This window comes from Pristiophorus japonicus, chromosome 1 (genome assembly GCF_044704955.1).
Source record: "Pristiophorus japonicus isolate sPriJap1 chromosome 1, sPriJap1.hap1, whole genome shotgun sequence".
In the NCBI taxonomy this organism is placed as follows: Eukaryota; Metazoa; Chordata; class Chondrichthyes; family Pristiophoridae; genus Pristiophorus; species Pristiophorus japonicus.
In genome coordinates this window covers 519,481,329-519,501,756 of record NC_091977.1, presented here as the reverse complement: position 1 = coordinate 519,501,756, position 20,428 = coordinate 519,481,329, and the positions used below count along the sequence as shown (strand labels likewise).

The 20,428-nt window shown below is 45.3% G+C and overlaps 1 protein-coding gene across 1 annotated transcript in view; it reads left to right on the top strand.

Moving 5' to 3' along the window:
* LOC139260488 (piezo-type mechanosensitive ion channel component 2-like) overlaps positions 1-20,428 on the top strand; it is an 851,737-nt gene that overhangs the window by 597,146 nt on the left and 234,163 nt on the right. The window contains exons 6-7 of the mRNA XM_070877017.1: positions 18,568-18,775; positions 19,008-19,221. Of these exons, the coding sequence (XP_070733118.1) occupies positions 18,568-18,775; positions 19,008-19,221 (422 nt within the window). The remainder of the gene's footprint in view (positions 1-18,567; positions 18,776-19,007; positions 19,222-20,428) is intronic.

Below are 20,428 nucleotides of genomic sequence, written 5' to 3'. Positions count from 1 at the left end.
TTACCCCCAATACAATGTGCTTTGATTTTGCACACCAATCTCTTGTGCGGGATCTTGTCAAAAGCCTTTTGAAAGTCCAAATACACCACATCCATTGGTTCTCCCTTGTCCACTCTGCTAGTTACATCCTCAAAAAATTCCACAAGTTTCGTCAAGCATGATTTCCCTTTCATAAATCCATGCTGACTTGGTCCAATCCTGTCACTGCTTTCCAAATGCATTGCTATTTCACCCTTAATGATTGGTTCCAACATTTTCCCCACTATTGATGTCAGGCTAACCGGTCTATAATTACCTGTTTTCTCTCTCCCTCCTTTTTTAAAAAGTGGTATTACATTAGCTACCCTCCAGTCCATAGGAACTGATCCAGAGTCAATAGACTGTTGGAAAATGATCACCAAAGCATCCACTATTTCTAGGGCCACTTCCTTAACTACTCTGGGATGCAGACTATCAGGCCCCGGGGATTTATCGGCCTTCAATCCCATCAATTTCCAGAACACAATTTCCCGCCTGATAAGATATCCTTTAGTTCCTCCTTCTCACTAGACCAACTGTCCCCTAGTACATTCGGTACGTTATTTGTGTCTTCCTTTGTGAAGACAGAACCAATTGGTCTGCTATTTCTTTGTTCCCCATTATAAATTCACCTGAATTCGACAGCAAGGGACCTATGTTTGTCTTCACTAATCTTGTTCTTTTAACATATTTATAGAAGCTTTTGCGGTCAGTTTTTATGTTCCCTTCAAGCTTCCTTTCGTACTCTATTTTCCCCCTCTTAATTAAATCCTTAGTCTTCTTTTGTCGAATTCTAAATTTCTCCCAGTCCTCAGGTTTGTTGCTTTTTCTAGCCAAATTATATGCCGCTTCCTTGGCTTTAACACTATCCTTGATTTCCCTTGTTAGCCATGGTTGAGCCACCTTCCCTATTTTATTTTTACTCCAGACAGGGATGTATAATTGCTGAAGTTCATCCATGTGATCTTTAAATGTTTGCCATTGCTTATCCACCGTCAACCCTTTAAGTATCCTTTGCCTGTCTATTCTAGCCAATTCATGCCCCATACCGTCGAAGTTACCTTTCCTTAAGTTCAGGACTCTAGTTTCCAAATTAACTGTGTCACTCTCCATCTTAATAAAGAATTCTACCATATTATGGTTACTCTTCCCCAAGGGGCCTCGCACAACAAGATTGCTAATTAGTCCCTTCTCATTACACATCACCAGTCTAGGATGGCCAGCTCTCTAGTTGGTTCCTCGACATATTGGTCCAGAAAACCGTCCCTAATACAATCCAGGAAATCCTCCTCCACCGCATTGTTACCAGTTTGATTAGCCCAATCAATATGTAGATTAAAGTCGCCCATGATAACTGCTGTACCTTTATTGCACACATCCCTGATTTCTTGTTTGATGCTGTCCCCAACCTCACTACTACTGTTTGGGGTTCTGTACAAAACTCCCACTTGTGTTTTCTGCCCTTTGGTATTCCGCAGCTCCACCCATACCAATTCCACATCATCCAGGCTAATGATCCTCCTTACTATTACATTAATTTCCTCTTTAACTAGCAACGCCACCCCGCCTCCTTTTCCTTTCTGTCTATCCTTCTTAAATGCTGAATACCCTTGAATGTTGAGTTCCCAGCCTTGGTCACCCTGGAGCCATGTCTCTGTGATGCCAATTATATCATACCCGTTAACTGCTATCTGCGCAGTTAATTTGTCCACCTTATTCCGAATACTCCTCGCATTGAGGCACAGAGCCTTCAGGCTTGTCTTTTTAACACACTTTGCCCCTTTAGAATTTTGCTGTAATGTGGTCCTTTTTGTTTTTTGCCTTAGGTTTCTCTGCCCTCCACTTTTACTATTCTCCTTTCTATCTTTTGCTTCTGACTCCATTTTATTTCCCTTTGTCTCCCTGCATAGGTTCCCATCCCCCTGCCACAATAGTTTAACTCCTCCACAACAGCACTAGCAAACACTCCCCCTAGGACATTGGTTCCGGTCCTGCCCAGGTGCAGACCGTCCTGTTTGTACTGGTCCCACCTCCCCCAGAACCGGTTCCAATGTCCCAGGAATTTGAATCCCTCACTTCTGCACCACTGCTCAAGCCACGTATTCATCTGAGCTATCCTGTGATTCCTACTCTGACTAGCATGTGGCACTGGTAGCAATCCTGAGATTACTACTTTTGAGGTCCTACTTTTTAATTTAACTCCTAGCTCCCTAAATTCGTCTTGTAGGACCTCATCCCGTTTTTTACATATATCGTTGGTACCTATATGCACCACGACAACTGGCTGTTCACCCTCCCTTTTCAGAGTGTCCTGCACCTGCTCCGAGACATCCTTGACCCTTGCACCAGGGAGGCAACATACCATCCTGGAGTCTTGGTTGCGGCCGCAGAAACGTCTGTCTATTCCCCTTACAATTGAATCCCCTATCACTATCGCTCTCCCACTCTTTTTCCTGCCCTCCTGTGCAGAAGAGCTACCCACGGTGCCATGAACTTGGCTGCTGCTGCTCCCCCTGATGAGTCATCCCCTCAACAGTACTCAAAGCGGTTTCTCCTCCAAGTCACACACCATTCTGATTTGAAAATATATATCGCCATTCCTTCATCGTTGCTGGGTCATAATCCTGGTGCACCGTGTCTGCAGTGCTTACCATCTACAAGATGCACTGCAGCAACTCGCCAAGGCTTCTTCAGGAGCAGCTCCCAAACCTCTACCACGCAGAAGGACAAGGGCAGTCGGCGTATGGGTGCACCAGCACCTGCAAGTTCCCTTCCAAGTTACACACCATCCTGACTTGGAAATATATCTGCGTTCCTTCATCGTTGCTGGGGTCAAAGTCTTGGAACTCACTCCCTAACAACACTGTGGAGTTCCTTCACCACAAGGACTGCAGCGCTTAAAAAAGGCGGCTCACCACCATCTTCTCAAGGGCAATTAGGGACGGGCAATAAATGCCGGCCTTGCCAATGACACCCACATCCCGGAACTACTAAAAAATAAAATTCTTCCACCCCTGCCTCATGTTGCAACCTCCTTCCATCTTCTCTCCACTTCCCACAGTTAATTCTTTCCTTCCTTCCTCTCAGTTCCTGCAGGCACTTTCTTCAGAGTGCAGCTTCCATTTTCTTCCCTCCCACCACACCTAAATGCTGTTCCTGGCTCTCCCCCATCCCCCACCCCCACCCCTGCCCCAACTGCCACCCCACCTCATTCCCTGAAAGTGCTACCCCTGTTTTCAACCCACCCCTAAATCACTGCTTTCAGTTTCTTCCATCTCTCTCTCTCTTCCTCCTCTTAAACTGCCACTACTGGCTTCCCCATTCTCTTCCCCCGCCCAGTGTTGCTCCCAGTTACTACCCTCTTACCCCTAACTGCTGGTCCAATTTCTCTCCTCTCTTGTTTCCCAAAGCGCACCCCTGCACTCCTGTGCCCCCAGAGTTCTTAACTCTTGTTGCTGCTATTGTAAGCTACTTGTCACCACTGCACACGGCAGGTAAAAATTCTCAGGCCTAGAAATTGGCCTCGTTTGCGCCTGAGGGGCGGTCATGGGTTGCGACTGGTCTCGGCAATAACATCGACTCCCGGCATATTTGGCGTGGGTTTTGCGGCGGCCCGAGATCGTGACACCATCGCCGTGCGCTCCGGACCCAAACTTGCATTCCGACCCCCGGCAGCATTACCGGATGAAACCACTCGCAGCTGCAGGAAGCATCCATCGGGAGGCTGGGCGCTTCGAGGGCGATGCTTAAATGGGAGTTGGCCGAGCTAAGTAAAAAAAAAAAATGATCTTCTCTCTTTCTCGCGGGTTCCTGCCCATGATCGATCAGCCCGGCATTCTCTTTGGGTGCCGGGCTAATCGGGTGGGATCGTAGCTGCCGTCGTGGAGACAGTAATTTAAAAAAATCTTTGCTGAGCCTGCAGCAATGGCCCTTCCCTTTAAGGGAGGGAAGGAACCTTTCAATGCGGCAGCGCTGCACGGCCCAATGTGTAACGCTGCTCCAAATACCACCCCGCCTGCAGCCAATAGCGCTCTAGGAAGGAAGTGCCTGATTTAGTGCTCCACTTCCTTGCTGGAGCGCAACCGTCAAATTTTTTTAAAGTTTGAAAACATTAGAGGCTGGCTTGTGAGAATTCCACCAATGGGTACGCAGTGACATCAATCACTTAATAGCACCAGGAAGTAGGATTCCAGAGTGGTGCTTAGGGAGGGATCTGGTCTGCAGCAATTTTTGCCCATGAATGTAGACACATGGCGAGTGCCACTAAACACTGAGGCCTGGAGCTTATGCTCAGTTACACTGTTTTTTTTTGCGCGTTCACTCCAAATCGGTATGCATATGTGTTTGAGCAGAGACTGAGGGGAAAAAAGCACTTCTCAAACCTAGCCTAATTTTGGGTGCGGATTGCCGATTATACCCAAAATGGAAACTCTATCCCTTACTGTCTCTGTCAAACATTTGACACTTGGGTATCTCAAAGCAGTAGTGAGCTTGGAGAAAGAAAGCACAGGAGCTGCCTAACTTTTCTGTCTTGTTCCGTGTGTCAATGGAATGTGAGATCCTGGAATTATACAGTTGGATACTAACATAGAGATGGCAGCATATATGAGGGAGAGGGCAACAGAGGGATACAGGGGCAAGGTATGTAAGATGTATTTAGAGTGGGAGGAGACTCGTGTGGAATATAAACACTGGCAAAGAACAGTTGGGCTGTTTCTGTGTTGTGGATTTTATTTATGGTTATGCATTTGTTTGAAATCTCTGCTGTTTTTGCAGACGCTTTAACCCATTTAATTTAAATGCATGAATGCCAAGGCTAGAATATTGAAGGGAGGCATTTCCAACCAATGTCCCACCCTGTAACTTACCCAATGTACAAAAGTGACTACACTTCAATAAGTACGTCATTTGCTGTAAAGCACTTTGAGGTGTCCAGTGATCATGAAAGGCGTTATATAAATGCAAGTCAGTCTTTCCTTCCTTCCTTCTTTCCTTCCTTCCTTCCTTCCGTGGCTAACAAGGGAAATTAAGGATAGTGTTAAATCCAAGGAAGAGGGATATAAATTGAACAGAAAGGAAAAGGAGGTGGGGTGGCGTTGCTGGTTAAAGAGGAAATTAACGAAATAGTAAGGAAGAACATTACTTTGGATGATGTGGAATCTGTATGGGTGGAGCTACGGAATACCAAAGGGCAGAAAACGCTAGTGTGAATTGTGTACAGACCACCAAACAGTAGTAATGAGGATGGGGACAACATCAAACAAGAAATTAGGGATGCGTGCAATAAAGGTACAGCAGTTATCATGGGCGACTTCAATCTACATATTGATGGGAAGTAACCCTTTCAAACACATGTCAGCCTGTGTCCAGTTTGCGTTCTCGGATAACGTGACTAACTGCAGTGCGAAGTTATCTGTTTTCATCAATGGAGGTGAGAGAGAAAAATGAGCTTGTAACTCAGTAAATGACAAGAGGGTCAGGATGAACTGCTGCCTTCTGTGAGGTCCCTCGGAGCCTTTTGTACTTCACAGTTGCATAAATATAACATGTCATTATAATTCACTACTGACCATATTTAAATGTGGTTTAAATCTTAAATGTAGACTACATCCGTGCTGCTAAGTTTTTAACGAAAGAATAAGCAAAGCAAATTGGTCCAGTGCAAAACTATCCTGAGGTTAGCAAAATCGAACTTGGTAATTTACTGTGAAGATGCACCACCAGGATTGGAGTTAAAGGAGACAGTGCCATTGAATTACACTAGTTTCCTTCTTCCCACAGAGCTGGCCTGTAATCATGTCGAATCATAGAATCTCACAGCACAGAAGAGGTCATTCGTGCCTGTGCCGACTCTTTGAAAGAGCGATCCAATTAGTTCCACTCCCCTGCTCTTTCCCCACGGCCCTGCAAATGCTTCCTTTTTAAGTATATATCCACTTTCCTTTTGAAAGTAACTATTCCACCACTCTTTGAGGTAGCGCATTCCAGATCACAACAACTCGCTGTGCAAATAAAAATCATCTTCCCCCACCATCCCCAGTTCTTTTTCCAATTACCTTAAATCTGTGACCCTCTGCCATATCTAATCTGTTAGAACCCTTGATAATTTTGAACACTTCTATTAAATCTCCTGTTTAACTTCTCTGCTCTAAAGAGAAGAACCCCAACTTCTGTCATCTCTTCACGTAACTGAAGTCCCTCATCCCTGGTACCAACCCCGTAAATCTCTCCTGCACCCTCTCCAAGACCTTGACATCCCTCCTAAAGTGTGTGCCTTACACCAGGCACTATACTTTAGCTGAGGCCAGTGCCTAACCAGTGGTTTGTAAAGGTTTAGCATAAGTTCTTTGCTTTTGTATTCGATGCCTCTTTATTTTGAGTGCAAACCCCAACAATGTGTGCATATGCTGCACATTTCCTGTCCACAGTACAAGATCAACGTCTGCTTATATTGCGCCATTAACATAGCTAATAATCACAAGGTGCTTTGCAAAAGCAGATTGGGAAGTGGCATCAGTCAATGGAGGATGGGGAGGGCACCAGTAAATGGGGGCTAGGGGAAGGGCACCAGTAAATGGGGGATAGGGGAGGGGCACTAGTAAATGGGGGTTAGGGAAGGGGCACCAGTAAATGGGGGATAGGGGAGGGGCACCAGTAAATGGGGGATAGGGGCGGGGCACCAGTAAATGGGGGGATAGGGGAGGGGCACCAGTAAATGGGGATGGGGGGCACCAGTAAATGGGGGATAGGGGAGGGGCACCAGTAAATGGGGGATAGGGGAGGGGCACCAGTAAATGGGGGATAGGGGAGGGGCATGTCAATGGAGGATGGGGAGGGCACCAGTAAATGGGGGATAGGGGAGGGGCATCAGTAAATGGGGGAATAGGGGAGGGGCACCAGTAAATGGAGGATAGGGGAGGGGCACCAGTAAATGGGGGATAGGGGAGGGGCACCAGTAAATGGGGGATAGGGGAGGGGCACCAGTAAATGGAGGATAGGGGAGGGACACCAGTAAATGGAGGATAGGGGAGGGGCACCAGTAAATGGGGGATGGGGAGGGGCACCAGTAAATGGGGATAGGGGAGGGTCACCAGTAAATGGGGGATAGGGGAGGGTCACCAGTAAATGGAGGATAGGGGAGGGGCACCAGTAAATGGAGGATAGGGGAGGGGCACCAATAAATGGGGGATAGGGGAGGGGCACCAGTAAATGGGGATAGGGGAGGGTCACCAGTAAATGGGGGATAGGGGAGGGGCACCAGTAAATGGAGGATAGGGGAGGGGCACCAGTAAATGGGGGATAGGGGAGGGGCACCAGTAAATGGGGATAGGGGAGGGTCACCAGTAAATGGGGGATAGGGGAGGGGCACCAGTAAATGGGGGATAGGGGAGGGGCACCAGTAAATGGAGGATAGGGGAGGGGCACCAGTAAATGGAGGATAGGGGAGGGGCACCAGTAAATGGAGGATAGGGGAGGGGCACCAGTAAATAGGGGATAGGGGAGGGGCACCAGTAAATGGGGGATAGGGGAGGGTCACCAGTAAATGGGGGATAGGGGAGGGGCACCAGTAAATGGAGGATAGGGGAGGGGCACCAGTAAATGGGGGATAGGGGAGGGGCACCAGTAAATGGGGATAGGGGAGGGTCACCAGTAAATGGGGGATAGGGGAGGGGCACCAGTAAATGGAGGATAGGGGAGGGGCACCAGTAAATGGGGGATAGGGGAGGGGCACCAGTAAATGGGGATAGGGGAGGGTCACCAGTAAATGGGGGATAGGGGAGGGGCACCAGTAAATGGGGGATAGGGGAGGGGCACCAGTAAATGGAGGATAGGGGAGGGGCACCAGTAAATGGAGGATAGGGGAGGGGCACCAGTAAATGGAGGATAGGGGAGGGGCACCAGTAAATAGGGGATAGGGGAGGGGCACCAGTAAATGGGGGATAGGGGAGGGCACCAGTAAATGGGGGATAGGGGAGGGGCACCAGTAAATGGGGGATAGGGGAGGGGCACCAGTAAATGGGGGATAGGGGAGGGGCACCAGTAAATGGAGGATAGGGGAGGGGCACCAGTAAATGAGGAGATAGGGAAAGGGCACCAGTAAATGGGAGATAGGGGAGGGGCACCAGTAAATGGGGATAGGGGAGGGGCACCAGTAAATGGAGGATAGGGGAGGGGCACCAGTAAATGGGGGATAGGGGAACCTGCCCACACTGTGATATGTGCGTGCACTAGGTCCGTGCAGCAGAGCAGGTCTCCAGTCATCCTGGTTAACCCTTGCCACTGGTTAAAGGCCTAGCTCTGTTGAGCCAGTGTGGTGGCTGATGTGCAACGGCCACCACACGTTAAAAAAATCCACGCACAGGCATCTTCCACACCCTCAACTGGAGTTCAGGACTGGAACATCGGGTCCTTCATTGAAACATCTGTGAACTCATGTGGAAGCAAGTCATCCTCGTTCAAGGGACCGCCTATGATGACTAACCCTGTGACAATTGCAGCACTAATTGCAGATTCAAAGGTTTCATTCTGTTTTAATGAATAATGTTTATGTATGCTTTGCAAGTTTGCACTGGTAAATGTATAATTCAACACAGTTTTACTTATTGTAGGGAGGGCAGAGTGGAAAGAGCCTTGTGTGTCATTTACCGTTGATGTTATTTACTAACTCAAAAGATTGAGCAACTTTCCCTTATGATGTGAAAGAAAAAAAACTTGCATTTATATAACACCTTTCAGAGCCTCGGGATGTCACATAGCGCTTTACAATCAATTAATTACTTTTGAAGCGTAGCCATTTTTGTAGGCAAATGCCAAAGCAAGACTGCACAAACAGCAATGAGGTAAATGGCCCAATAATCTGTACGGTGATGTTGTCGGAGGGATAAATGTTGACCAGACCGCTGGAAGAACATGATCTGCTCTTCACCGAATAATTTTATATCCACCTCAACAGGTAGACAGAGCCTCAGTTTAACATTTCATCCAACAAACAGCATCTCCAACAATGCAGCAATCTCACAGTACTGCACTATAATCTAGATTCTGTGCTCCAATCCTAGAAAGGGAACAGGCACATCCTGTTAACTAAGAAATGAGAGTGCTACCACTGAGCCATGGTCACAGTAAGGTAGTAAATAATTGAAAAGTAACTGGATGGCAATTGGCATCCGTGGAACCACACCCAGCAGAGTCATCACCTTTAGAAAAAAAGAAGAAAAGGGCCAAAAGGTAATGCATAATTGGGAAGGAAGAACACCGAAAAGCAAAGTAATTTGATGTAGATATGGGCGTGAGCAGCTGTGGATTTGTCATGGGAACAAATGCAAATACCATGCAAATGCAGCTCAAGGTGCATTCGAATCTTACATGTGCAAATAATAGTCTAGACAAAATTATACCTCATAGGTTGGACTATGTGGCTTGGTATGCAAGAATAAGAACATAAGAACATAAGAAATAGGAACAGGAGTAGGCCATATGGCATCGTGAGCCTGCTCCGTCATTTAGTACGATCATGCCTGATCCGATCATGGACTCAGGTCCACTTTCCCGCCCGCTCTCCATAACCCCTTATTCCCTTATCATTTAAGAAACTGTCTATTTCTGTCTTAAATTTATTCCACAGCTCTCTGAGGCAACGAGTTCCACAGATCCACAGCCTTCTGAGAGAAGAAATTTCATCTCATCTCAGTTTTAAATGGGCGGCCCCTTATTCGAAGATCATGCCCTCGAGTTCTAGTCTCCTCCTCCCCCAACCCCTGCCCCCCCCCACCGCCTTCAATGGAAACATCCTCTCTGTATCCACCTTGTCAAGCCCCCTCATAATCTTATATGTTTCGATAAGATCACCTCTCATTCTTCTGAATTCCAATGAGTAGAGGCCCAACCTACTCAACCTTTCCTCATAAGTCAACTCCCTCATCTCTAGAATCAACCTTGTGAACGTTCTCTGAATTGCCTCCAAAGCAAGTATATCCTTTTGTAAATATGGAAACCAAAACTGCACACAGTATTCCAGGTGTGGCCTCACCAATACCCTGTACAACTATTGTACAACTGTAGCAAGACCTCCCTGCTTTTATACTCCATTCCCTTTGCAATAAAGGTCAAGATTCCATTGGCCTTCGTGATTACCTGCTGTACCTGCATACTAACTTTTTGTGTTTCATGCACAAGTATCCCCAAGTCCTGCTGTATTGCAGCACTTTGCAATCTTTCTTCATTTAAATAATAACTTGTTCTTTGATTTTTTTCTGCCAAAGTGCATGACCGCACACTTTCCAACATTATACTCCATCTGCCAAATGTTTCCCCACTCACTTAGCCTCTCTATGTCCTTTTGCAGATTTTGTGTGTCCTCCTCATACATTGCTTTTCCTCCCATCTTTGTATTGTCGGCAAACTTGGCTATATTACACTCAGTCCCTTCTTCCAAGTCGTTATTATAGATTGTAAATAGTTGGGGTCCCAGCACTGACCCCTGTGGCACCCCATTGGTTACTGATTGCCAACCCAAGAATGAACCATTTATCCCGACTCTCTGTTTTCTGTTTGTTAGCCAATCCTCTATCCATGCGAATAATTACCCCCAACCCCATGAACATTTATCTTGTGCAGTAACCTTTTATGTGGTACCTTGTCAAATGTTCTGAATATTTCTTTATGTTGCTGAATAGCAACATGAGTTACAAATCATGTACTTAGCCTCTCTATGTCCTTTTGCAGATTTTGTGTGTCCTCCTCATACATTGCTTTTCCTCCCATCTTTGTATTGTCGGCAAACTTGGCTATATTACACTCAGTCCCTTCTTCCAAGTCGTTATTATAGATTGTAAATAGTTGGGGTCCAAGCACTGATCCCTGTGGCACCCCACTGGTTACTGATTGCCAACCCAAGAATGAACCATTTATCCCGACTTTCTGTTTTCTGTTCATTAGCCAATCCTCTATCCATGCGAATAATTACCCCCAACCCCATGAACATTTATCTTATGCAGTAACCTTTTATGTGGTACCTTGTCAAATGTTCTGAATATTTCTTTATGTTGCTGAATAGCAACATGAGTTACAAATCGTTTAGCAAATTGTTTAATTGGAGTTACATTACATTTTGATCATGTGTTTTTTTAGCCTTCAAGAAAGGGTTCATGCAAACATGTATCGAAGGAATTTCTTCAGAGTTTGTCCTGATTGGCCCCTGCAAGTTCGGGACTAATGGGATTGAAGGTAGACAAGTCCCCTGGTCCTGATGAAATGCATCCCAGGGTATTAAAAGAGATGGCGGAAGTTAAAGCAGATGCATTTGTAATAATCTACCAAAATTCTCTGGACTCTGGGGAGGTACCAGCGGATTGGAGAGCAGCTAATGTAACGCCTCTGTTTAAAAAAGGGGGCAGGTAAAAGGCAGGTAACTATAGGCCGGTTAGTTTAACATCTGTAGTGGGGAAAATGCTTGAAACTATCATTAAGGAAGAAATAGTGGGACATCTGGATAGGAATAGTGCAATCAAGCAGACGCAGCATGGATTCATGAAAGGGAAATCATGTTTAACTAACTTACTGGAATTCTTTGAGGATATAACGAGCATGGTGGATAGAGGTGTACCGATGGATGTGGTGTATTTAGATTTCCAAAAGGCATTCGATAAGGTGCCACACAAAAGGTTACTGCAGAAGATAAAGGTACGCGGAGTCAGAAGAAATGTATTAGCATGGATAGAGAATTGGCTGGCGAACAGAAAGCAGAGAGTCGGGATAAATGGGTCCTTTTCCGGTTGGAAATCAGTGGTTACTGGTGTGCCACAGGGATCAGTATTGGGACCACAACTGTTTATAATATACATAGATGACCTAGAAGAGGGGACAGAGTGTAGTGCAACAAAATTTGCAGATGACACTAAGATTAGTGGGAAAGCGGGTTGTGTAGAGGACTCAGAGAGGCTGCAAGGAGATTTGGATAGGTTAAGCGAATGGGCTAAGGTTTGGCAGATGGAATACAATGTCGGAAAGTGTGAGGTCATCCACCTTGGGGAAAAAAAACAGTAAAAGGGAATATTATTTGACTGGGGAGAAATTACAACATGCTGTGGTGCAGAGGGACCTGGGGATGCTTGTGCATGAATCCCAAAAGGTTAGTTTGCAGGTGCAGCAGGTAATCAGGAAGGCGAATGGAATGTTGGCCTTCATTGCGAGAGGGATGGAGTACAAATGCAGGGAGGTCCTGCTGCAACTGTATAGGGTATTGGTACGGCCGCACCTGGAGTACTGCGTGCAGTTTTGGTCACCTTACTTAAGGAAGGATATACTAGCTTTGGAAAGGGTACAGAGACGATTCACTAGGCTGATTCCGGAGATGAGGGGGTTACCTTATGATGATAAATTGAGTAGACTAGGTCTTTACTCCTTGGAGTTCAGAAGGATGAGGGGTGATCTTATAGAAACATTTAAAATCATGAAAGGGATAGACAAGATAGAGGCAGAGAGGTTGTTTCCATTGGTGGGGGAGACTAGAACTAGGGGGCACAGCCTCAAAATACGGAGAAGCCAATTTAAAACCGAGTTGAGAAGGAATTTCTTCTCCCAGAGGGTTGTGAATCTGTGGAATTCTCTGCCCAAGGAAGAAGTTGAGGCTAGCTCATTGAATGTTTTCAAGTCAAAGATAGATAGATTTTTAAGCAATAAGGGAATTAAGGGTTACGGGGAGAGGGCGGGTAAGTGCAGCTGAGTCCACGACCAGATCAGCCATGATCTTATTGAATGGCGGAGCAGGCTCGAGGGGCTAGATGGCCTACTCCTGTTCCTAATTCTTATGTTCTTATGTTCTTATGAGCTCTGTTTACGCAGTGAATCCAGAGTCTGCGCCAGTCTTTCTCCAAAGTTACGCCAACTGGTCTATAGAAACCCTGTAGGAAATTCTGGCATAAATGTTTAATTTATACAGAGGATTGATGCGAATTTAATACCCCCAAAAAACACAGTATGATGGCTTTACATTCTTACTATTCTTACCTCGATCAGGCTAACATCCCCAGTATTGAAGCACTGACCACACTCGATCAGCTTCGCTGGGCAGGCCACATAGTTCGCATGCCAGATACGAGACTCTCTAAGCAAATATTTTATGCGGAGCTCCTTCACAGTAAACGAGCCAAAGGAGGACAGCGGAAATGTTATAAGGACACCCTCAAAGCCTCCCTGGTAAAGTGCGACATCACCACTGACACCTGGGAGACCCTGGCCGAAGACCGCCCGAGGTGGAGAAAGTACATCCGGGAGGATGTTTAGCTCTTCGAGTCTCAACGCAAAGAGCATGAAGAGGCCAAGCGCAGACAGCGGAAGGAGCACGCGGCAAACCTGCCCCACCAACCCCTTCTCTCGACGAATGCTTGTCCCATCTGTAACAAGGTCTGTGGCTCGCGTATCGGACTGTTCAGCCATCAAAGAACTCACTTTGGGAGTGGAATCAAGTCTTCCTCGATTCCGAGGGACTGCCTATGATGATGATGATGGATAATTGGAGTTACATTACATTTTGATCATGTGTTTTTTAGCCTTCAAGAAAGGGTTCATGCAAACATTTATCGAAGGAATTTCTTCAGAGTTTGTCCTGATTGGCCGCTGCAAGTTCGGCGGGAGCCCTGTTTACGCAATGTATCCAGGGTCTGCACCAGTCTTTCTCCAAAGTTACGCCAACTGGCCTGGAGAAACCACGTAGGAAATTCCTGGCATAAATGGTTAACTTATACAGAGGATTGATTTGAATTTAATACCCCCAAAAAACACAGTACAGTAGTTTTACATTCTTACCATTTTATTTTACAGCTGTGTTATGGGTCCAATAATTTCAGAAATACCATATTGTTCATTAGGAACATATTAAAATATGTCCATCCATATTTCAATAGAATTTCCCATCAAAATTTCCATGTCTATCAATGTAAATTGAGTGGACGTTTCAGCCAAAATGAAGATGTGAAGTTGACCGCTTCAGCTGGATAAGCCTGAAAAGCTTATCTCAATTGGCAACACTCATAGGCTTTTTGGGTGGAAGAGAAGTTAGAAATGAACTCCGATTTATTATGACGGGAAAAGAATGAATATTGATTGTGATTTCACACAAGCTGGTTTCTTGAAATAAAATTTCTGACTTAAGACCAGCTTCCAATGAGATGCACTCGCATCTTTGGGGCCTATTTTTGTGCAGCATAAGGGGAGAGGCATAACTCACAGTTGTCCTGCTGCTAGTGAACCAAGTGACAGTATTGTAAGAATGCTGGGATCGATACACTGACAAGAATATTCATCAAGGGCACCAGACGAATCCTTAACCCCTTCAACTTAACTCTGCAAGGAACCATCTGGGGCTTACTGCCCAGGTTATGCCTCGGAGTGCATGATGCCTAAATGTGTCTCTCCGAACTGCTTACATCGCCACTTTGAATTATATTAGTATTTACACTACAAGCCTCCCGTCAGGATCCACACTAGCTACTGAGTGAAGGAATGAACCCTTTTATGCCAGTTATTAATGGTAACAAAGTCAGGGGGCTACATTTTCAGCTTGTTGCCCCAGAGGGGCAGCAATGGGGGCAGTAAGCTCTTCCAGGTGAGCGGCCAGCTTCCAGTGCTCTGCTGGGGTTTTCGGTGCCGGTTTCGGACCATTACCGCCCGGGAGAGGCGAGCCGGTGTACAATACCCCTGGTTGCAATATCAGCTCGCCTCAATAGAGTGCCCCCTGCTGTGAAAGCGGGCGCTCCAAGCTGTAGCAGCTGCAGTAAGGTAAGTACTGTTGACTTCAGGTAAGTATGATTGCTTTTTAGTTTATTGTTTTTGTGATTTATGTTGTGGTGGCGTGAGTTATTTATTGGGAATGTTTTTGGTGGGTTATTTTCAGGTTTTTTTTCTCCCCAGGCCTCTCGTAGAGCGCTCCCAGTCCGGCTGTTTGGCTCGGGATTTTCATATGCTCAGTGGGCCTAGCACCCGAAGAGAAGTGTGTAACTCCTCCCTTAGCGCTCTGCTCCACACTCAGGGTCCAGCTATCGAATTTTTCTGACTGAGGCACAAACTGTTCCCGGGCACAAACGTTACTGCCCCCTGCCCAAAATGAGTGGAACCGTAACCCTTGGACGATGAGACTGGAGAATTAATTATGAAAAATGGCAGAGACTTTGAACAAATAGTTTGTATCGGTCTTCACGGTAGAAGACACTTAAAAGCATCCCAACAACTGATAATCAAGGGGCTATTGGGGATGGGGGAGGGGGACTTTTATCACTATCACTAGAGAAAAAGTGCTAGGCAAACTAATGGGACTAAACGTGGACATATCGCCTGGACCTGATGGCCTGCATCGTAGGATCTTAAAAGAAGTGGCTTCAGAGATAGTGGATGCATTGGTTGCAATCTACCAAAATTCCCTGGATTCTGGGTTGGTCCCAGTAGATTGGAAAACCACAAATGTAAGGCCCCTATTTAAGAAAGGAGGAGACAGAAAGCAGGAACTATATACCAGTTAGCCGAACATCTATCATTGGGAAAATGCTGGAGTCCATCATTAAGGAAGTAGTAGCAGGACATTTAGAAAATCATACACAGTAAAGCAGAGTCAGCATGGTTTTATGAAAGACAAATCATGTTTGACAAATTTCCTGGAGTTCTTTGAGGATGTAACAAGCAGGGTGGATAAAGGGGAACCAGTAGATGTCATGTATTTGGATTTCCAGAAGGCATTCGATAAGGTGCCACATAAAAGGTTACTGCACAAGATAAAAGCTCATTGGGTTGGGGGTAATAAATTTGCATGGATGGAGGATTGGCTAACTAATAGAAATCAGAGAGTCGGGATAAATGGGTCATTTTCAGGTTGGCAAACTGTAACTAGTGGGGTGCCACAGGGATCAGTGCTGGGGCCTCAACTATTTACAATCTATATTAATGACTTAGATGAAGGGACCGAGTGAAGATAGGTGGGAAAGCAAGTTGTGAGGAAGACACAAAGAGTCTGCAAAGGGATCTAGATAGACTAAGTGCGTGGGCAAACATTTGGCAGATGGAGTATAATGTGGGAAAATGTGAGATTATCCATTATGGTAGGAAAAATAAGACAGCAAATTATTATTTAAATGGGAAGAGATTACAAAATGCAGCCAGAAGGATTTGGAGGTCCTTGTGCATGAAACACAAAAGATTAGCATGCAGCTACGGCAAATAATTAGGAAGGCAAATGGAATGTTGGCCATTATTGCAAGGGGGATGGAGTATAAAAGTAGGGAAGTCCTGTTACAACTGTACAGGGTGTTGGTGAGACCACACCTAGAGTACTGCGTACAGTTTGGGTCCCTTCATTAAAGGAGGGATATACTTGCGTTGGAGGCAGATCAGAGAATGTTCACTCGGTTGATTCCTGAGATGAAGAAAGGTTGAATAGGTTGGGCCTATACTCATTGGAGATTTGAAGAATGAAAGATGATCATATTGAATCGTATAAGATTCTAAGAGAGCTTGACAGGGTAGATGCAGAGAGGATGTTTCCCCTCATGGGGGAATCTAGAACTAGGGGCATAGTTTTAGAATAAAGGGCCGCCCATTTAACACGGAAATGAGGATGAATTTCTTTTCTCAGAAGGTCCTGAATCTTTGGAATTCTCTGCCCCAGGGAGCTGTGGAGGCTGGGTCATTGAATATATTTAAGGTGGAGACAAACAGATTTTTGAATGATAAGGGAGTCAAGGGTTATGGGGAGTGGGCAGGGAAGTGGAGCTGAGTCACTGATCAGATCAGCCATGATTTTATTGAATGGCGGTGCAGGCTCAAGGGGCCAAATGGCCTACTCCTATTCCTATTTCTTATTATGTTCTTATGAAGCAGCAAAGTTAAGGGAATTGGGAACGGCGTTCCAGGGTAGGGCCGCTGCACACTCTGCATGGCCTCTGATGGCCTCCAGTCGACCACCAAGGTAACGTGGAATTGGGCCTGCAGCCCAGCACCCAAAACAGAGTGCCAGGCTGCACGATGACGACCAGGACCACCCTAGGACCACCAACCTGTAGTCGGCCCGGGAGTCGTCAATCCAGAAAAGATGGCAGCCCGTGGCACTGGTGCCCTCCCATTTAAGTAGTGCCCTGAGAGCCGATCTTGGCCAGGTTCGCGACCCGCGGGGCAATTCTCCCCCAAAAATTAAATACACGGGAACTTCCTCCACTACCTAACTGCTGCGGGAAGCCAGAGAAACCCTGTTTCGTGTACAGCAGCGGAGTTTCCAGCAAAGTTACTGTGCCAAACGGGAGAAACTCTGAGGAAATTCCAGACCAAAGAAAAATATGGGGCTTAGTGACAGAAATCTTTGGAGACTGTTTCTCAAACAATCCCTGTTTAGTAAACAATAATTTTCACTATTGAAGTTTGCTTAAAAAAAATCACAAGTATCATTTGATTTGGGTTATGTCAGGTTTCTTTCATAGTTTTAAACACTCTCCTGTTTTATAAATAGCTAATATTGTGCAGTAACAACAACAACTAAAACAGAATGGTGGGTGGATGGGTTCGTTTGTAAAGTTTCTTTTCTACTTTTCTTCCCTACTCTTTTGAAGACACTCATTCTTGGCTAAGGAATGGCTACATGGAGAAACCATAGCTAGGGAATGGTTACATGGAAAGCCTTGGCTAGGGAATGGTTACGTGGACAACCTTGGCTAGGGAATGGTTACATAGAAACATAGCAATATAGAAAATAGGTGAAGGAGTAGGCCATTCGGCTCTTCGAGCCTGCACCACCATTCAATAAGATCATGGCTGATCATTCACCTCATTACCCCTTTCCTGCTTTCTCTCCATACCCCTTGATCCCTTTAGCCATCAGGGCCATATCTAACTCCCTCTTGAATATATCTAATGAACTGGCATCAACAACTCTCTGCAGTAAAGAATTCCAGAGGTTAACAACTCTCTGAGTGAAGAAGTTTCTCCTCATCTCGGTCCTAAATGGCTTACCCCTTATCCTTAGACTGTGACCCCTGGCTCTGGACTTCCCCATGGAAAATCTTGGCTAGGGAATGGTTACATGGACAACCTTGGCTAGGGAATGGCTACATGGAAAACCTTGGCTAGGGAATGGTTACATGGACAACCAGCAACTTCTCGTACCTCACCCCAAATGGCCATTCTCAATGTATAAGCCTTGGCAGTGAGTGTCAGCAAGCTACTCAACAGTGCAGAATATCAGAGCTGAGCCTGATCCTGTCCTCACCCAGCACTCACACATGCACACTGCCAGAGGTGCAATGAATAGCATCCAGGAGTTGGAACACTGGCTGATTTTATTTTCTGTAAAATCGAAGTCAATTGTGGCAGCTGCCATTTGCTCAGATCAACTAAGTCAGAACAAATCGGGGATCAAATTTCTGACTTGGCATGGTTCAGTTTCGCACTAGGTAGCATATTTACAATATTGAGGCATGAGGTGATTTTAAACTGTGTGGTTAGTGTCCAGTGAACTGATAAAATTAGAAATGAGTGCAGTCAATTTTTTTCAAAACTTCTTTTTTTAAACAGGATGACGAAAAGCTTGAACTGGACGATGCATTCACTTATGAGGAAGATTTTGAGGTCGCAGATGTAGTAGAAGAGATGGAAGAAGAGGGAACTAAACAGAACATTCTTCGCAGGATCGCAACATACGCATCGCGATTAAAAGAATTTATTGGCAATATGATAACAACGACTGGAAAAGTAGTTGTTACCATTTTACTTGGTTTAACAGGTTTGTACTGTTATAATTATAATGCATTAAATCTTTGTGCCCTTCATAAACACTTCATTTCCATTTTCCCCGAAATCTCATTCTCCCCTTCACGTATGCAGTGGATGTCCATTGTCAGAAGTAGGCAGAAATACACGAAGAAAATGTCATCATTCACTCTCAGTACTTTGCTCTGCACTACCTTTTCTCTACAGTCTTTAATAACTTGATACTTAATTTCTTCTTTCTGCAGGTATAACGCTACCATCCCTGACCTCAGGAATATACTTCTTTGTATTTTTGGGGTTGTGTACATGGTGGTCCTGCGGTAGACAGTTTGATCCGCTGATATTCAGCTCCTTGTGTGTATTGATGGCCATATTCAGTGCAGGACATCTGATTGGACTTTATCTTTACCAGTTGCAGTTCTTGCAGGAGCTCGTTCCACCTGGTGACTTCTATGCAAGGTAAATCACAACAAGTCTTTGCTTATAGGCAATATTAATATAATGGTTTCTAAATCCATAGATACAGACGCACAATGTGAACCTTCCTCTGGGACAAAATTAATTTTGGGTTTCATAAATAACATGGATTTGCTCAAGGCAAATCAAGTCTGACAAAAGTTCTTTGATGAAATAATGGGGAGGATTAATCAAGTTAGTGCAGTTGATGATGGGTATGGAGACTTTAAAAAGGTGTTTGATTAAGTGCCACATAATAGACTTGTAAGCAAAATTGAAAATTAAAGAGGCAGTTGCAGCATGGATACAAAATTGAAAGCAGAGAATAGAAACATAGAAACATAGAAAATAGATGCATGAGTAGGCCATTCGGCCCTTCGAGCCTGCACCAGCATTCAATAAGATCATGGTTGATCATTCACCTCAGTACCCCTTTCCTGCTTTCTCTCCATATCCCGTGATCCCTTTAGCTGTAAGGGCCATATCTAACTCCCTCTTGAATATATCCAATGAACTGGCATCAACAACTCTCTGCGGTAGAGAATTTCACAGGTTAACAACTCTCTGAATGAAGAAGTTTCTCCTCATCTCGGTCCTAAATGGCTTACCCCTTATCCTTAGACTGTGTCCCCTGGTTCTGGACTTCCCCAACATCGGGAACATTCTTCCTGCATCTAACCTGTCCAGTCCCATCAGAATTTTATATGTTTCTATGAGATCTCCTCTCATCCTTCTAAACTCCAGTGAATACAGGCCCAGTCGATCCAGTCTCTCCTCATATGTCAGTCCTGCCATCCTGGGAATCAGCCTGATGAACCTTCGCTGCACTCCCTCAATAGCAAGAACGTCCTTCCTCAGATTAGGAGACCAAAACTGAACATAATATTCCAGGCGAGGCCTCACCAAGGCCCTGTACAACTGCAGTAAGACCTTCCTGCTCCTATACTCAAATCCTCTCGCTATGAAGGCCAACATGCCATTTGCCTTCTTCACCGCCTGCTGTACCTGCATGCCAACTTTCAATGACTGATGTACCATGACACCCAGATGAAAGGTTGTTTTTCAGACTGGAGGGAAGTATACAATGGAAGTCTACCCCAGGGGTTGGTATTATGATCACTGAACTTTTTGATATACATTAATGACCTGGACTTGGGTATAGGAGGCATAATTTCAAAATTTGCAGATGACACGAAACATGCAAATGTCA